The sequence below is a fragment of the Hoplias malabaricus genome, chromosome 5, assembly GCF_029633855.1.
Source record: "Hoplias malabaricus isolate fHopMal1 chromosome 5, fHopMal1.hap1, whole genome shotgun sequence".
Classification (NCBI taxonomy): domain Eukaryota; kingdom Metazoa; phylum Chordata; class Actinopteri; order Characiformes; family Erythrinidae; genus Hoplias; species Hoplias malabaricus.
Window position 1 is genome coordinate 41,961,135 of NC_089804.1, and position 19,911 is coordinate 41,981,045.

Sequence of the window (19,911 nt, forward strand, 5' to 3'; positions counted from 1 at the left end):
ACTGTTAATATTTTTAAAGATGGTTCTTAGATGTACAGGTCAGCAATAACCAAAACTGAACCTTGCATTTCTGTTCAAACAGAGTGAAACCAAGCTCTTACGTGTCCTGAAGCACTATGTACTGGTGGGGCACCAGGCCGTCGTTGCCGTTGTGGCGGCCCTCCCACCAGTCGTCGGAGGCACGGTGATACAGCAGCAGCGAGGCACCCTTCTTAAAGGAGAGCTCACGGTTGGTACGACCGGAATAGTCGAAGCGTGCAATGGCCTCGATGGGTTCGGACTCTGAAACGTTCAAGGAGCCTGGGTTTCAGATCGCAGTGAAGCATTCAGAAGAGTGGGACAGACAGGAAAAGAGTGGGAGGTAGGGAAAGACAGGGACAAGGAGACAGGAAGGTTTAACGCCAAGGAAGCCAGGCAGGTTAGAGCATATACATTTCAACATCAGACTGGGGTTGCAGTAGCCGTGCAGTTTATTGGAGTGACCGGACTGACCAAGCATTCACAAAGTGATAAAGCACAAGCAGAGAATGTCTGCAGAAGTGTGAAGGCCAGCAATATTTTGGACACTTTTCTGGAGCGACAGGGCAATGTGAAAAGCCTTGCAACAGACATAATATACATTGAACGATCACTGGATTAGGAACACCTACGCTCACTGTCCATTTTTTCAGTTCCACTGACCCTACAGGAGCAATACCAGACTGTAGTCCACCTGTTTCTCTGCATACTTTCCCTATTTCACCCTGTTCTACAATGATCAAGACCCCCACAGTGGTGGTGTGTTATGTGCTGTGCTGGTAGGAGTGGATCAGACACAGCAGTGGCTCAGGGTCATTGCTGGACTGGAAATAGTCAAACAACCAAAAATATTTGGCCATCAATGCCCTGTGTCCACTGATGAAGGATTGGAGAAGAACAGTTCAGTGCGTAGGGAGTGTTAAAAACTCCAGCAGCACTGCTGTGTCTGATCCACTCTACACCAGCACAACACACACTAACACACCACCACCACGTCAGTGTCACTGCAGCGCTGAGAATGATCCACCACCACATCACACCTGCTCTGTGGGGGTCCTGAGCGCTGAAGAACGGGGGGAAGGGGGGTAAAGTATGCAGAGTAACTGTAGAAACAAGGTAGTTGTTCCTAATCCAGTGATCATTCAGTGTAGTGTATGATTAGATGATGTTATCAAAATTGACAGAGAACATAAATGAAGTACAGAAGCTTAAACGCATAGAATGAATCATCTGTAAATGCACAAAATACTTAGTAATATAATATAAATGATCGTAATGAATTGATTTGTACAATCAATCAATAACAACATTCATTATTTCTGTTCAAAATGGTGATATAAAACCACAAAAAAACACATGTTTCTCCCTCAGCTGATCTGGCCACTCACCATCGTCACTGTTGTGGATCTCTGAGACCGTGTCAGGAGCCGCTCGTCCACAAGGGGGGGCTCAATTTGTGGATTATCACTAAAACATTGGATGAGACAGAGGGAAAAACAGTTATTAGTGAGGACCAGTGGAACATGAACAAAGGAACATCAACAAACCTTTACATTCAACATCACACTGAGGGAACGTATGAAAATCACTTCATTCATGCAGAGGTTCTGCTCAGATCTGGATACGGCGTGTGGGACAAAACCAGAAGGAAATGTAGTCTGTGCCAAGGGAAAATCCCTCTGGGATCCAGGGCTTTCCAAGAGATGGTTACTGTAGGGCATTTATGGCCTACAGCGCTTCTACTTTTTCCATCTCTCACTTCCTCCCTCTCTCTCTCTCTCTCTCTCTCAGGTTCAAACAGCTTGCTGTTTTTGTTGCTTTGAAGTGAGAAGGGAAGCAGGACTTAGATAACAGCTGGTTGGAGCCAGTGACTTTAAAATGATCCTACTTCGACACTTCTGCTGGGAACACTATTATAAAAATGGACTGAACATGAGAAAACTGTGCTTTTCTTAATGTATGGCACATTTCACTTCATCAGGTCAAGAGCACGGGTATCAGGAGTCATGAGCATGACATCAAACCATGTTCACGATCAGTGGTGGATGTTCATACAGTATAATGTAAGTACAATACAAAGTGTTACAACATCACACTCAAAGTATAACAAGTTACAGGTGTAGATTATAAGAATATTGTAACTCAAAGGCCAAAATACTGGGAATTTCCCGGCATTAATAAGGAATCTGACACCATCTGCTTTAGTAACAGGCCTTTCTCTTCTGGAAAGTCACAATCATTTTAACATAAGCCTTTTACAACCTCTGATCTTATCATAAAATTTAACTGGCCGTTTATGTTCCTCTGTATATTGTCAGACAACAACAGAGCAGGTGTGATGTGGTGGTGGATCATTCTCAGCGCTGCAGTGACACTGACGTGGTGGTGGTGTGTTAGTGTGTGTTGTGCTGGTGTAGAGTGGATCAGACACAGCAGTGCTGCTGGAGTTTTTAAACCCCTCAGTGTCTGGACTGAGATAGTCCACCGACCAAAAACATCCAGCCGACAGCGTCCTGTGTCACTGATGAAGGACTAGAGGACGAGCGACACACACTGTGCAGCAACAGATGAGCTACTGTCTCTGACTTTACATCTACAAGGTGGACCAACGAGGGAGGAGTGTCTCACAGAGTGGACAGAGAGTGGACACAGGGTTTAAAAACTCCAGCAGCACTGCTGTGTCTGATCCACTCTACACCAGCACAACACACACAGCACTGAATGATCCCCCACCCAATCACACCTGCTCTGTGGGGGTCCTGAGTGCTGAAGAACAGGAGGAAAGAGGGAAATTAAAGTATACATACCAACAAATGGACTATAGTCTGTAATTACTTTAACTACAGAGTGCTCCTGTGTGATTGGAAACAACCGAGGTGGTATAATGTTATGGATGATTGGTTCATGGGTTTTTATTTTAAAGAAGACAACTCAGAACATTAACAATAATATTAACATTATTTACAGGCTCTGAACCTTTTTGTTTTTATTGGATACTCACTGCTCTGTGCTCAAGAAGAACTGGAGTGGTGTAATGTACATAGTGCTATGTTGCCCATTCCCCTGAGACAGTATTAAAAGTACCGAAGGCTGATATTTCACAGACCGTGTAAAATCAGTCATGGCCGCCAAGACGGAGGTCTGGGAGACAGATCTTGTTTGACCTGACAGATATTCTGAATAATAAAATGCATTACGTATAACCAGGGCATTATAAAGGCTTATTATATAAGGACATTCGTACAGTTTTATGTCCATTGGCCAACTATTCTGATTCCCTGATGTTAATGATGCTAATGTTTGGGTGCTCAAAGGCAGCTTTACCACGAGCTGCTATAAGTGAGCCATGCAAAACATACGTCCCAATTACTTTTAGCGTAATAACAGTAAACATCATACCATTACAGACTCCATGGAGAGTCACTAGGGCCAGGCTGAGTATGTGAGTGGTATCCTATCACGTCCTGCACTAATCCTTCAGTCCAGTGCCGTGTGTTTTCATAAAAAAGCGAGCCATTGACCAAGTGGAACTACAGAAATCTGTGATATGGCCACATTTTTAGGTAGACATAAGCATTCCTGAGGTCAGGTACACTGAGGCACTCTAGTATTCTGGAAACGGGTGAAAAAAATTCAATAAAATTTGTCCAATGAGCAGTGTCACTGGTCCAGGGACCATGCTTTATGAGGAGTGTGATGTGTTCTCCCTGTGTCTGCGTGGGTTTCCTCGGGTGACTGTCTGTGAGGAGTGTGGTGTGTTCTACCTGTGTCTGTGTGGGTTTCCTCCGGGTGACTGTCTGTGAGGAGTGTGTGGTGTTCTCTCTGTGTCTGTGTGGGTTTCCTCCAGGTGACTGTCTGTGAGGGAGTGTGGCGTGTTCTCCTCTGTGTCTGTGTGGGTTTCCTCCGGGTGACTGTCTGTGAGGAGTGTGGTGTGTTCTACCTGTGTCTGTGTGGGTTTCCTCTGGGTGACTGTCTGTGAGGAGTGTGGTGTGTTCTCTCTGTGTCTGTGTGGGTTTCCTCCAGGTGACTGTCTGTGAGGAGTGTGGCGTGTTCTCTCTGTGTCTGTGTGGGTTTCCTCTGGGTGACTGTCTGTGAGGAGTGTGGTGTGTTCTCTCTGTGTCTGTGTGGGTTTTCCTCCGGGTGACAGTCTGTGAGGAGTGTGGTGTGTTCTCACTGTGTCTGTGTGGGTTTCCTCCGGATGACTGTCTGTGAGAGTGTGGGTGTGTTCTCCCTGTGTCTGCGTGGGTTTCCTCCGGGTGAATGTTTGTGAGGAGTGTGGTGTGTTCTCCCTGTGTTCTGTGTGGGTTTCCTCCGGGTGACTGTCTGTGAGGAGTGTGGTGTGTTCTCCCTGTGTCTGTGTGGGTTTCCTCCCAGACTGCCATTGTAAATAAGAAGTTGTTTTTAATGACATGCCTGGTGAAATAAAGGTTAAATAAAAAACCCTCATCGATTGGCTGCTGTTACATCGTCCATTTGGATGCTGCCTAATGGTGGTGGGTGAGGAGAATCACTAAAGTTCAAAAGAAACTAAATGACTTTGGGTGTTTAGAAAGGCTCTGCACATGTAAATATTATTAAAATAATGGCTAATGAATAATTAGGATCTTGATGAAGTACACATTAAACCAGACAGTTATTTTAGTTTTGTGTTTTCTGTGGGATTAGATCAGACAAGTTGCCTGGGGTAAAGTATGAAAACGTTCAGTCCAAAACAGAGACTTACATGTTGGACAAGTACTTACCAGTATTTCTTCAGTGGCTCCTCCACGCTCATAGATAGGACCCTCTAGATCTCGAGTCCAGGAAAACTATGTCATGGTGGATGATGATGGTCTTGATCAGCTCATTGACGTGGGCCTGGCAGGAGACCTGGTCATGGCCCTCGGGGACAGACATCACGTAGGGCCGAAGCAGATTGCGAGGTTATAGGGGTCCATCATGTGTCCTCACTGTACTGGGACAGACTGTAGAAAACAGACGAAAAGAACAGGAGAAAGAGATAGAGATATAAGTGTTTGATGCTGTCCAGTGCAGTGTTGTTTTTTTAGGATTGTACTTTTAGACGGTCGTTTCTTTTGGTTTTCAAACACCAAGTCTAATGCCAAGGAACAAATAATGGTGCTGGATATGTTGGACAAGCTGGTGTCCAAGAACATTTCCTCATATAGCATAGAGAGAGAGAGAGAGAGAGAGAGAGAGAGAGAGAGAGAGAGAGAGAAGAGAAAGAGAGAGAGAGAGAGGGAGAGTGAGGGAGAGCGAGAAAGAGAGAGAGAGAGAGAGAGAGAGAGAGAGAGAGGAAGAGAGAGGGAGAGCGGAGAGAAAAGAGAGAGAGAGCGAGGTAGAGCGAGAAAGAGAGAGAGAGAGAGAGAGAGAGAGAGGTGGAGAGAGGGAGAGATGATAGAGCGAGAGGAGAGAGAGAGAGCGAGGGAGAGGGAGAGAGAGCGGCCGAGAGAGAGAGAGAGAGAGCGAGCGAGGAGAGTGAGGGAGAGCGAGAAAGAGAGAGAGAGAGAGAGAGAGAGAGAGAGGAAGAGAGAGGGAGAGTGAGAGAAAGAGAGAGAGAGCGAGGGAGAGCGAGAAAGAGAGGAGAGAGAGAGAGGGTGAGAGAGGGAGAGAGAGATAGAGAGCGAGAGAGAGAGAGAGAGCGAGGGAGAGGGAGAGAGAGCGCGAGAGAGAGTGAGAGAGAGAGAGAGAGCAGGGAGAGCGAGAAAGAGAGAGAGAGAGATAGAGAGTGAGAGAGAGAAAGAGAGAGAGCGAGGGAGAGAGAGGGAGAGCGAGAGAGAGAGAGAGCAAGGGAGAGCGAGAAAGAGAGAGAGAGAGATAGAGGAAGTGAGAGAGAGAAAGAGAGAGAGAGAGAGAGAGTGAGAGAGGGAGAGGATAGAGAGTGAGAGAGGGAGAGAGAGAGAGGTATACTTTATTCTTTACTTTAATAACATTCAGAGCAATCCTTTCACGTTATCTGCATTTGCATAATGCACTCAATATTACACTGTGATTTGATTTTGTTTTATTTGATCAAATAAATTTCATTCATTTGACAATTTAAACCACATTAAGAAAGTACAAAAACACAATAAATGACAGAGTAACATCTCCGATTTCATATCGCCGTCCTTTACCACGACAGTAAAGTGCTAAGGTGGAAGCTTAATGAATGCTTTCAATTATAAAGCTGTCAGAGGCAATAGAGACACTTTTAAAGGCTCATCATTCAAATGACACTGTTTGGAGTTAAAGTAATGAATAATACATAATGCAGCACAAACCTCAGAATTCACACTCACTTTCAACCACTAAAACCTTTCCATGGTAGTTCATCTGGGCTTAGGATGAGAGAGCTTAGTGTGTGTGTGTGTGTGTGGTGTGTGTGGTGGGTGTGGAGCCGTCCTTAGGGAAATTACACTCTTTCAGTCCGTCTCTTTCTACCCACAGAACATGATAAAGTTACAGAGATGTGTGATAACTCTGTGAATCGGCCAGGAGTTCAGAAGAACTGTGAGAGACAGACGAGCGGCTGGGGGCTAAGCCCCTCAGGGCAAAGATACAGGGGCAGAGGTGTCAGAGTTTCCATATGGAGGAGCCCCAAACTGATTTATGAGAACAGTCCATCCCAAACAGTTAGTCACAACTGTGCACAGGCTCCAGTTACGCTCCGTCGTCCTGTCCCTCTTCTCCTGCCCTTTCTTATCCCAGAGTAGGGCTCTTTATTCCGTTAAGCCACAGGGGTTTGCCTTAATTACAGAAAAACACAGATCTCTATAGGGGAACCATAGTGGGGGCCCAGGCAATAAGCCTTAAATAAGCAGGGCTTCTTTTAACCAACACCACAAGTAGGAAAAGAAAAATTTTGAAAGTTTCTTTTGTCCCCATTATATTCACAATATTGGCAACTCACAAGAAGAGAATCAATTCGATTTAAAGTCAGTGAAGGAGAGCCATAGGGATGCAGCCATGTTGTTGCATGATGTTTTCCAATTGGAAGAAGAATTAAGAGATCTCTGTGTAATATTTGTACCTTAAAATTACAGCTTCGTATACATTGTGATGCTTCACAGGCCTGTAATAAGGAGAATAGAGCCTCTGTTGTTACTACATTGGGCTCAGCACTGAAGAAGCTGAACTGTATGTAGCTTTTGGAGGAGGGTAGGAAATCCTAGATGGCTGTATATAGCAAAATCTAGAACCCTGAGCATGCACAATACAGGTCATTGTTCATAAATAAGTACAGGACATATACAGTATATAAACCGTTCATGACAAGTGACTTCACTCCTAAAAACCTGCGTAAACACATATTAAGACAAACAAGGGGCTGTGTTCATAACACTTTCAAGGTTGAAACTGACATTATGAATGTCAATGTTGGCCTATGAACTACAGTAAAGTGTTAGCATTCATTGTTTTAAAAAGGTTGATACATCATGGATGCTAAAGCTGTTTGTCTAGTGATTTTATGTGGCCTGCCAGTTGGTGGCTGAGATGCTGTGGTTCCTACATGCTTCCACAGTGTAATAACACCACTCATAGTTGATCATGGAATATCTAGGAGGGAAAAGAGTGGCATCTATTACAGCACCATGCTCCAATTCCTTGAGGTCTTTAGAAAGACCCAAAGTAAGGCGCTTGATTTGTATACACCTGTGGCATCGGGCCTGAAAGAAACACCTGAAATGATTAGGCTTGTTCCAGTACTTTAGTCCATATCATGTATTTCCCTATACTGCTGTGACTGCAACGTACCTTTGACACATCACTAAACCTGGATATGAAGTGGTAAATACAGCCTGCATTGTATTTGAATGACATTAAACAGTGAATAACTGCTTAAAGGCTCAGGCAAGAGAAAAAAAAGAGAAAATAAGACATAAATAAAGCTTTAGAGATTCATTCTGGCACCTCCATGGACTTTTATAGCAGTGGAAAAGATCTCCTGACCATGGAGTGAACAGTGAAGTCATTCAGTGGGGGCTAACAGACGGCAGACATGGGAACATTAAAGCAACCTGATGGCAACACCATACCTCTGTCCTCCTCTCTCTCTGGCTTTGATATCTGGCCTGGAAGGCCTTCTATCAATGAGAGAAAACCATGCACAATTGTCCGCACACACACTCTCTCACACACTATGAGCTAAGGGAAAAGGAAAACCGTGTTGTGTCTGGAGGGTCTTCAAAAAGACCACAGAGACGAGGAAGAGAAAAAAGAAAGCAGAAAAAGCAGGGACAGATTGGAAACGTTACAAAGGCCTGGTGTTGGCTGCTTAACCTGAGCTCCCGACACGGCTTCCATTTTTTCAAGAAAACCCCGCAGTAAACCTTTTATGGAAAAGGTCTTGTAAAATGGTAAGCTTAGAAACCACTGGTTTACGTCTGAAAAGTGAGGCTAAGATTAGACGTGGTCCCCCAGGAAAAGCTCAGTGAACTTAACAATCCCCGTGGAGCTGAGCTCTGGCTACACTTCTAAATCTAAAACAAACAGCAGATATGAATGGTGCATTCACTGCATTCTTGGTCATGTTCTCCACTGCATTAAAGCTTTTGAATTTAACCCATATGTACAAAAACATCTGAGAGCAAGCAGAGCTCCACAGTCTTAATAAATAATCACCATTTAAAGATCCAGATTAAGAACAGGCGGTAAATCAAGACTCACTGGTTGAGGAAGGCAAAAAGGTATCTCATGATGACCAGAGTGTTGGTGGCAGAGTCAGCAGGACCTGCGGATATGAGCAGCTTTCTCCTGGAGGTTCTCCATGGCTGCAGGTACAAGAACAACAAATTAAACATGAATTTTCAGAGTGATAATTAAAGCTATGAAGAGTTCCGGATGTTCATCCCCCTCTAGACTTCTTTCTTTTTTAATGAAATATTATTCTTTGTGTTTTGTCACCCATTACTGCACTAATTTATGAGCTTCAAATGAGCTTGATGAGATCCAGCATTGACGTGTGTAATAATAATACTAATGTTAACTGAAGGGGTTTCCTCCAGGTGACTGTCTGTGAGGAGTGTTGTGTGTTCTCCCTGTGTCTGTGTGGGTCTCCTCCGGTGACTGTCTGTGAGGAGTGTGGTGTGTTCTCCCTGTGTCTGTGTGGGTCTCCTCCGGGTGACTGTCTGTGAGGAGTGTGGTGTGTTCTCTCTGTATCTGCGTGGGTTTCCTCCAGGTGACTGTTTGTGAGGAGTGTGGTGTGTTCTCTCTGTGTCTGTGTGGGTTTCCTCCAGGTGACTGTCTGTGAGGAGTGTGGTGTGTTCTCTCTGTGTCTGTGTGGGTTTCCTCCGGGTGACTGTCTGTGAGGAGTGTGGTGTGTTCTTCCTGTCTCTGCGTGGGTTTCCTCCGGGTGACTGTCTGTGAGGAGTGTGGTGTGTTCTCTCTGTGTCTGCGTGGGTTTCTCCAGGTGACTGTCTGTGAGGAGTGTGGTGTGTTCTCCCTGTGTCTGTGTGGGTTTCCTCCAGATGACTGTCTGTGAGGAGTGTGGTGTGTTCTCCCTGTGTCTGTGTGGGTTTCCTCCGGTGACTGTCTGTGAGGAGTGTGGTGTGTTCTCCCTGTGTCTGTGTGGGTTTCCTCTGGGTGACTGTCTGTGAGGAGTGTGGTGTGTTTTCTTCCTGTGTCTGCGTGGGTTTCCTCCGGGTGCTCCGGCAACTCAAATGTGTCCGTAGGTGTGAGTGTGTGACTGAATGTGTGTGTTGCCCTGAGAAGGACTGGCCTTTCTCGCCTTGCTCCCAATGATTCCAGGTAGGCTCTGGACCCACCGCGACCCTGAACTGGATAAGCGCTTACAGATAATGATGAATGAATGTATCCCCTTCCATTTATTCAACTCATTACATGATGATTACTGATTATGACCGGACGCTGAGCTGGAGCTCTGTTACTTAGTATTTACTAATGGAGTTGGAAATCTTCTTGCTCTGTGGGAATCTGGTTTTCCTGCAATAACACTGATGACTCTGGTGTAGCGTAGTGTGTGAAAGTGGAAACGGTGAAGTGGATGCAAAATATACTCACAGACGCAGGACATGAGGTCATGGAAGACTTCCTTTGGGAAGAGGGCGTTCTCCAGTCCTCTGAAGTAGAGTTGAGACGCTGGCGATGGAGTCCATGTCATGATCATTCTGGTCTCCGGCCAAGGGATCCTCACCTGAGAGAGAGAGAGAGAGAGAGAGAGAGAGAGAGAGAGAGAGAGAGAGAGAGAGAGAGAGAGACAGACAGAGAGAGAGACAGGGAGAGAGAGATAGAGAGAGAGAGAGAGAGAGAGAGAGAGAGACACACACAGAGAGAGAGAGAGAGAGAGAGAGAGAGAGAGAGAGAGAGACACAGAGAGAGAGAGAGAGAGAGAGAGAGAGAGACAGAGAGAGAGAGAGAAGAGAGAGAGAGAAGAGAGAGAGAGAGAGAGAGACAGAGAGAGAGAGACCTGAGTGGTCCTGAAAATCCAAGGTTCATAAAATGGGATATAATCACATTAAATTATCTCACCCCTTTCAAAGGCATTTTTAATGTCGTTGACCTCCACTTGTGAGCCAGACACCCTAAAGATGCCCTCATGATGGAGGCCTGCAGACAGATGGACAACATGTTCATTTTACATTCTTTAAAAATTTAAAACAACAGACAGATCCATAACCTCTTCATATCAGAGCTGGGTAATCCTCCACTGTATGGTTTTATCAGGGAGTCCTTTGCTGCAAAAACAGGCTCTGCTTTTCTCAGATGGCGTTGCACTACATACTGGAATATTTCAGTGAAAACTGACTGCATTTAGCCACACAACTTTAGTGAAGTCAGGTGCTGATTCTGGGTGATCATCTCCAAGCTCATCTGATAGGAACTGTGCTGGGAGGCTTTAGGACACTCCAGTCAATGCTTGACACTGGTCGAAGTGACCTCGGGCTTCAGGTTATCAGACTATTAAAGCTGTGAGCTGTCTATTCACACGTGAATGCCTATGTCAAGACTGCATACACTTTAAAGTAGCTGAATTCTTTCTAGAAAAATCTGGAAACGTTGTTTTTAAACAATGGTAAAGGGCCAGTTTCTATAATAAATGAAGGCTAGTGTTAAAGTGTCAGTGGTAAATCAACACTGTTAATGTGATTTAGTCCATGCACGTGTTTAGCGTGGGTCCGGGAAACAACCCTTAGTGTTTTGACTGTACAGCGTTCCATAAAAGAGACGATTATGATTGTGTATTGGAGCCAAACCATTTAATACTGCAGCTATTACAAGTGAAAATTTATGGGCCACGATATGAAATGGTTCTGCTAACAAAATAGAGATGACACAGTGATTAATGAACCGAAACAAGACATTTCATTCACTTGGGCAGGGAGAGACTCAGGAGGGTTTATGGCAACAAGACAATGAGAGAGAGAGAGAGAGAGAGAGAGAGAGAGAGAGAGAGAGAGAGAGAGAGAGAGAGAGAGAGCGACAGTGAGAGAAAGAGAGACAGAGAGAGGTGACAGTGAGAGAGGAGAGAGAGAGACAGTGAGAGAGATAGTGAGAGAGAGAGAGAGATAGCGAGAGAGAGAGAGAGAGAGGGAGAGAGAGATTACCGTGTCGGCTGATGAAGCGAATACAGCTCTCCACCATCAGTGGAATGACTTGGCTGGACTCCTACCACGAGGAAAGAAAAAAGAGAAACAGTTAATAAAGAAAAAATAAAAGCACGGGTTGTCGGGATGAAGGGCGAGGGCTGAAATCCCAGGATGTTTAGATAAATCTTTAAGAACAAGGGTCTCTGTTCAGGGGCTGGTGATTGTATGAGTAATAATATTTGCGAAGGGATGAAGGCTTTAGAAAGGAGAGGAAAACTAGCCCAGTACACTGAAAGCCATGGAGGGGGAGAGGGAGACAGAGAGAGAGAGAGAGAGAGAGAGAGAGAGAGAGAGAGAGAGAGAGAGAAGGGCTATGGCGGTTGCTAGGAGACGGCTTCTTTCACCGCTTTCTTTTGTTTGTTTGGTTGAAGCGGAAATGGCCGAGCGAAACGGAATTTGGGCCGTTCAACTGGGTGGGGATCAAGACAATACACACGATTAGACAGCAGCGCTGCCACAGAGATTTGATTAAACTTGATTATTCAATCAAAATCATTTCTTTCTTACCGCAGTGATATTTGCATTTACTCTTATACTAGCATTTATCTAAGCCAATGTAGGCTAACTGTTCTGAAGGCATGATTATCACATTCCTTCAGCCTCTTTCAGAAATGAACAGTAATGCAGAAATGTTCCAGATTTAATCCAGATGAGCATTATTTGTCCCTGACATTATTAGCACTCACTTATGAGCATTATTTTATCCTCCTCGCGCCCAAGTAAAAGCTCTGGGTAAAGTCAGAGTCAGTGGATTTGTGAACAGAGCAGCTAATATCCCGGAACATTTCCTGAACATCTCCACAGACGCCAGCCCACACCAAAACTAGTGGAACAACTCCCACTGAGAGAATACGTCTGACACAATCTCTCACTGTGTGCTACATGTGTGAAAGGACTACTCTGGTATAATCTCTGCACATATACTCAGGCTTTATCTAGAATTTCTCCAGAGATTAAATGCATAATTTTTAGCGTTTGGCTTTTGGTTAAGGCCCCAGCTCATGCAGGAACATTCCTACTCTCCACATACGAGACCAAGGTTCAATACCCAGCTTGGATAGCAAAACAACACTAGAGCAATAAGAGTTCGTGGGAAAGACTCCTAACACTGCTTTCGCCTTTATCTGTGACATTGAGTGGTGTACTGCATTGACAAATGCCCTAAATGTAAATGTAGAAAGTACAGCCCTAATACACACAAACATAACTCTATATGCACCCATTGGATCACAGTGGTTTTGTGAAATAACACAAATCCTGTCTGTGTTTCCTCTGAACCACTGAGAAAAACGGCGATATCAAATCTGGGTTTTGTTCCAAACACTTATTACAAATATTATATAAATACATTAGATATTTACAATAAATCTACTGCTCTTACTAAGCTTAGTTTATTATTTTTATTATTTAATTTTTACAATTCGTAAACACTGGCTGATTCAGGTAATAAGAATTACTTGTTCAGTGTAATGAGCCAATATCGTCACTAGGAGGCGATAAGAACACTGTGCAATTCATAATGTTGAGAATAAATGGATGATTTTTATGGATTTTTTTTGTTGATCCTTTCTCCACAGTGGGTTTGAGAGCCTCCTGTGGGGAAACATGTTTCAGGTGGAAAATGGGGGCATGCTAAATTTATCCTGCAGGCCCAGACGATGATTGCAGGGAAGCAAGTGCCAGGAAAGAAAAAAAAAATAATAATAAAAGGTGGGTGAGGAACTGGGCATGAGCACAGAGTGCTTAACACCTCAGCTCCCTTCAGAATCACACTAGTAAATGAGTCTCTGAGGATAGTTTTCATGGTAACAGGCTTTGTATGCTACACCCAGTGGTACAAGAGGTGACTGTGTGTGTATTGCGTAAGGAGGGGGAGGACTGTGTATGATTTCAGAGAGGAATGGTACAGATGAGAGGCATTAAAAGACAAAAATGCACACATGCAAACCAGGTGGGCGCAGCGGGACACGTGACTGGTGGAGGGGCTTTTGCAAATGCACACACACACACACAGACACACAATCCCACAGGGGAGATGGAAATTACCTGTTTCCGCACAGTTGAGTTCCTCCGTCCACTGATGTTGGAGAGAGAGAGAGAGAGAGAAAGAGAGAGAGAGAGCGAGGGAGAGAGAGAGACAGAGAGACAGAGAGAGATGAGAGAGAGAGAGAGAGACAGAGAGAGAGAGAGAGAGAGAGAGAGAGAGACAGAGAGAGAGAGAGAGAGAGGAGAGAGAGAGAGACAGAGAGAGAATGCTGTCATTATATGATGGCTATAATTTTCACCCCAAAACTGCTTCGATGTCAGCTGTTGTCCAACCACCACCCTCACAACAATAATGATAATAATATGAAGAATAATGCATTAAAAAAAACAAGTCTGTCCCTTACTCTACTGGCCTTTGTACTAGTCACCTACCCCCAGCATTAATAAATAAATACGTCGTTTTAAATAAATCATTATCATGTCTAGACGAGATGTTCATCTATCCATATTTAAAAAAAGAGAAAAAAACATCTGGCTCCAGTGCTGTGATTCATTACTGTGATACAGTACATACCTGGCAAGGCAATAGTCAGTCTTTTGACCTGGTGAGAGACAGAGAGAGAGAGAGAGAGAGAGAGAGAGAGAGAGAGAGAGAGATAGAGAGAGAGAGAGAGAGAGAGAGAGAGATGTTTACAATAGCAACAAATAATAAGAAAATTTCCAGAAACACTTATAAGGACTTTTGTCTATACAATGTTTTATAAATTAATATACAAGATGTTATAACACCTGGTCATATTGCAATACTGTTAACTAAATGGGGCCTTTAGAAGCAGCTGCACATGAGCTCATGCCCACCATTTTCAGCACCAAGCGTGGGCTACAGGAGTAAAAACCTCTCTAGAGCAGTGTTCTCTCCTGTAATGGAGCTCTATGCCATAACCTTGTGGATGAGTTGGTGGCTTTTGTGATTCAGATTTATTCGCTGAAGAGTAGGGACTGTTACTTCAGGAAAGGTAAACAACTACCCAGTCATTACTTTGATTTCAGGAGAAATGCTTGGTGAGTTCAAGGAGACAAGCTGGACCACGGATATAAATCAAATCTCAGGTAACAACAGATTTAATGAAGGATGCAGCTGCACAAACAGCTACAGACCGATACAGCTGGACAAAAACAAAGCAGAAGAATCTGTGCCCCTTCCATTTCCCTCTTCCTCTCTCCAGTGGGGGTCTTTCCTGAGGGATGTCTCACATACACACACACTAAAGCCCTTCCAACCCTTCACACACACACACACACACACACACACACACACAGTACACATATGCATGGACAACAGGACAAGGGGCACACATATTCTAACACCCCCCAATACTACTGTACATCTGCAGACTGAGGCACACACACACACACACACACACACACACACACACACACACACACACACACACACACACACAGCTTTGCCAACTTTTTACACACGGTACAAACAAATGAATGATTCCGCAGTGAGATGAATTTCTCTTAAAGGAACACTATGTAATTTATTTCCTTAAAATTACAGCTTTACAATTATTGTGATGCTCCATTGACCTACAAGAGGCAGAGGAGTGCCTCTGTCATTGTTATTCTGGGCTCAGAACTGTAGAAACTGTACTGTGTAACCTTTGGAGGAGGGTAGGAAACCAATGCCCCATCCCACTCCCCTCACCACTTACTGCAGTACAGTGCTGTAAAAATGAAGTACACCAGGAGTCCAAAGGCAAAAAGCTTAAATCTAATTAATGTTCCTTCAAAAGGCCCAAATTATCAAAGAAAATACCTTATAAAAAATTATTCATTTATTCATTCATTATCTGTAGCCCTTATCCAGTTCAGGGTCGTGGTGGGTCCAGAGCCTACCTGGAATCATTGGGCGAAAGGCGGGAATACACCCTGGAGGGGGCGCCAGTCCTTCACAGGGCAACACACGCACACACTCACACCTACGGACACTTTAGAGTCTCCAATCCACCTACCAACTATTTTTGGAGCGTGGGAGGAAACACAGAGAGAACACACCACACTCCTCACAGACAGTCACCCGGAGGAGACCCACACAGACACAGGGAGAACACACCACACTCCTCACAGACAGTCACCCGGAGGAAACCCACGCAGACACAGGGAGAACACACCACACTCCTCACAGACAGTCACCCGGAGGAGACCCACGCAGACACAGGGAGAACACACCACACTCCTCACAGACAGTCACCCGGAGGAAACCCACGCAGACACAGGGAGAACACACCACACTCCTCACAGACAGTCACCCGAAGGAAACCCACGCAGACACAGAGAGAACACACCCCACTCCTCACAGACAGTCACCCGGAGGAAACCCACGCAGACACAAAGTGATGAAGGGTGTAATAGGTGTGCACTAAAAAGAGACAGAGGACACGATACACACAGAGGACACACAGCAATAACGAAGTAAGCGCCAAGGGACCCAGAGAGAACAACCTAAACATAAAACTGCCTTCCTCTTCTAAAAGCTGTATCGATTAAAGCTGCATCTGCTGACTCTGGTCCAAACTGATGTAAAGCGACTGATGTAAAGTTCCAGGATTTAACTGAAGCGTAAACATCACCATTACTATCTTCATTTGTGCAGCCGTAAAGTAGAGCGTTCAGAACCGACACCAGAGGATAACAGTGGGGATGCTTTTTCCTTGTGGGCTATACTTCGTTATCTCCCCTGCTTCCCTCCAGCCTACTATTGGCTCTGTCAGACTGGAGAAATGAGAGTGGGAGGAGGGAGAGAAAGACAGAAACACAGAACAGGAAATCCCCCACATCTCACCACGATTACTCCTCGCTCTGTCCATTTCACCACCTCCCAGGGCTTATTAATCTGTACGATACTGGCTTTGTAGTACATCTATAGATCACAACACACTGCTCTCTATCGTTATACTCTCAGTCCCAGAAACTCCTACAACAGTGTGCAAAAGTCAGAGACCATTATTTTTATTTAATTTCCAAAGAAAATGGTGCCATCAGCTAGTCACTGCACGCCATCACTTTAAACATAAGGCTCTTGGCTTTGTCAATATGATCGTTTTACATTTTCGCTCAGCTGTGCTCTCACATAGACCAGCGCTGTGGTTGATGGGCCAACTCTACAGTACCTGCGCTCTACGTAAGTTGCAATACAAAATCAGAATGACTCGTCTTCTGTTTTCAGATTGACTGCGTGTTGGTAGTCGCTCCAGATCCCGAAAATAATGTGCTAATTTTTATGTGATTATTTTTATAATGTGCAGAAGCTCCGGAGTGCCCCCGTTTCACTTCATACTATTTCTTTGGAGATTAATCAGGCAGTGCATGCATGAGTGAATGTCTGTGTCCACAGTGGAAGTGAATTTTAAAGTAGCTGAAAAACAATATACGAATAAGGGATGCCTATAAATATGTGGAAATATGTACAAATGCAGTCAGATCACTCACTCTCTCCCAGGGTCTTCTCGATCAGGTCATGCTTGGCTTGCAGTTTGGTGATGAGATTCCTGCCCTCCAGAAACTCCTTCAATTTCTGAAACAGAGGACACCAACTGTCATCCATTTGCTTTTTACTAGACAAGCTGACATTCCAGCACCCTCTGTACACGCCCATGTGTGCTACCAACCCTCACTGTTATGGTTTTTTATTTTGTAAATGATCTTTCCTCTTTTCTATCCGCCCTGTAGCTTTTATTAAGGTGTGTGTTTCTGAGGGTATCAGACTCTGGGTGATGTATACATCAGCCTCTCAGGCTCTGACAGCACATTTCTCTAAGGGATGGACAGCAGCTCTGACAGGGCAAAGAAGGGGGAAGGAAGACAAAGGAATAACGGTGTGAGAGAGAAGGAGAAGCTACGAGGCTGTAAAAATGTCAGACACCTGGACAGATGCTTACAATCACGCAGCAAAGCCACTGTACCGTAACAACACTGCAGCAGAGAGAATGTGCACTAACACAAAATGGAGCGCATCGTCTTGTTGCCTATTTTGTTTTGTTTTTATTGGTCTTCCTCTTTTAAGCCTGTTATATTTAATTCAAAGGGAAACTTGAGTTTTACTTTAATCACCAAATATAGCAAGCATTAGATTTGGTTGTGAATGAGCCGGTAAAATAATCCAGAGACTTGGTCATTAATCATGTTCAAACTGCACTTGTATAAATATATTCCACAGTTTCCACTCTGTCACAAGATATAGTTTGGTCTCCTGAAGCTATGACGGATTATTTACACTCTGCACCGACTCCTAACTAAACTCACAATTTACACACATTTCTATAGCAACAAGAAACAGAAATGAAAAAACAAACTAAGTGCAGGTGCTGCTGGTTCCCGCCTCCACACATTCTTTACTTAATTAACACAGAAGTGTTTATGTGTATCACTCTGTATTGGTTGCATTTTTCTAAATGAGTGGATACCAGATTGTTTACTTTAAATGTTTCCCTGTTGTAGATGCTGTTCTGAACATATGGACTTCACAATGCATTTTATATAGAAATATTTGGTCACACAGTGTGAAAAAGTTTTAAGAACCCCACCCCTGACACAGATCCATCAGATCCGTTGTGTGTACGGTATGTATGACATCACTGACTACATGCATATGCTGAAATAAGGAACTGACTCTAGGGTTATTTTGTCAATGACAAAAACAACAATGAAAAAAATGACAGGAATGCATATCATATGTAGGACAAAATGCACTAGTGAAGGGCAGAAAATTCACAGAGAGAAAGTAAGGAGAGACAGAGTCAAAAAAATAAAAGGAGAAGTGAAAATGAGGAAGGTGACAGGGGGCAAAAAGCCCTGTTCTACATTTAAGGAAAAAAGAATAAAGAGGCAGCTCAGTCTTTCTAATCAATGAGCTCTTTTGCTCTCATTGATTCACTACAGAGTCACTGCCTCCACAACAAAAGACATGAAGCGAGAACTGCACCAAATATTACTTTCAGAAAATGTCAGATGATAACACACATTACATTTCTTCATTTGTTTTCTTAAGAACTCCAATTACCAATTAGCTCCTGGTTATCTTCTTTGTGGATTATTAAAACATATCTATGAATAATTAGGATTACCAGGTGCTCAGATTTCTAACACTGGACCTCGTTTCCTTTGTTAATATCATTTAAGAGTCTGAAAGTGCAGTGAGCTCTCTGTGTAGACTGTATTTTACATGTAATAATCATGCTCCCACTGTAGCCGAAGAAGCAACTTCACTATTCCTACAAAGACAAAATGATTAAAGCACAGTGGAACCTCTACTAACGAACTTTCCAAGATTTGAACCGGGCATTTGAATATTTTTTGCCTCCACCAACGAACCACGACTCCAGAAACGAACCCGAGCCTCCCCCGAGCCGGCGGCTGGAAATGGCCACTGACCCCAATAGGCGAGTCTCCCAGCGCCCAGACTTGAGTGAGCTTTTAAGATTAGCAAATTGTAGCTTTAGCAATTTAGCATTAGTGTAAATAGCAGACATCGAAATTTGAGCTAAGTTAAGCCGTGTCTACGCTTCGTCTCCCCACATTCACCGCCTACTCTCCGTTATTCCACCTCCCGTCATAGAGCCAGTGCCTGTGTTACTCCTCCAGCCAGTCGTCACGTCTTCAAGGTAGTGATGTGTAACCACTTAAAACTTTATTATTTCTTTTTTATTACTGTTTCCACTGTATTTCTTTTTTATTTTTAGTAACGCTACATGTATTTTTCTCAAAACTTTGAGAGTGTTGTAAACATATATCAGTGCAGAAAGGGTGACTTTCGGGGTGGGGGCTGGAACGCATTAATTGCTTTTCCATTATTTTAAATGAGGAAAATTGACTCGAGAAACGAACTTTTCCAACTACGAACCGCGTCACAGAACGGATCAAGTTCGTAGGTAGAGGTTCCACTGTATTAATAAAATGCAGGGGTTGAATCTGTGGTGCTAAAAAGTGTGGTGATTGTGAGAGCTGAAGGGAGTAAACACTGGTCACGTGCAGAGCTCCAAAACAATCGCTGATGACACCACAGCCAAACTACAGTGTCTCAATAGTCTCTTTCAAACCAGGCATATACAGAGTGTCTCAACACAAGGGAAGAGAGGCACAAACTGTGTGGGAAAGTGGAAACCGTGGCCTAACAGGCCTCAGCTTGAGTTTACAATTGGATCATCACTTTTCATACGAGCGTTTCCTTACTTCTGAGACTATGCAACTTTATCACTGCAGCTGTGGCCCGTTTTTAAGCTCAATCTTGTAATCGCTGAGTGAAGTATTGGGC

General features: G+C 44.0%; 1 protein-coding gene across 1 annotated transcript in view; it reads right to left on the reverse strand.

The window, feature by feature from the left end:
- Nucleotides 1–19,911, reverse strand: part of srgap2 (SLIT-ROBO Rho GTPase activating protein 2) — a 133,381-nt gene that overhangs the window by 10,500 nt on the left and 102,970 nt on the right. The window contains 17 exon segments of the mRNA XM_066670575.1: nt 102–300; nt 1,407–1,448; nt 1,451–1,485; nt 4,761–4,765; nt 4,767–4,821; nt 4,823–4,916; nt 4,919–4,960; nt 4,963–4,982; nt 8,668–8,727; nt 8,729–8,771; nt 10,021–10,094; nt 10,096–10,153; nt 10,489–10,566; nt 11,565–11,625; nt 13,653–13,683; nt 14,167–14,194; nt 17,091–17,175. Of these exon segments, the coding sequence (XP_066526672.1) occupies nt 102–300; nt 1,407–1,448; nt 1,451–1,485; nt 4,761–4,765; nt 4,767–4,821; nt 4,823–4,916; nt 4,919–4,960; nt 4,963–4,982; nt 8,668–8,727; nt 8,729–8,771; nt 10,021–10,094; nt 10,096–10,153; nt 10,489–10,566; nt 11,565–11,625; nt 13,653–13,683; nt 14,167–14,194; nt 17,091–17,175 (1,010 nt within the window).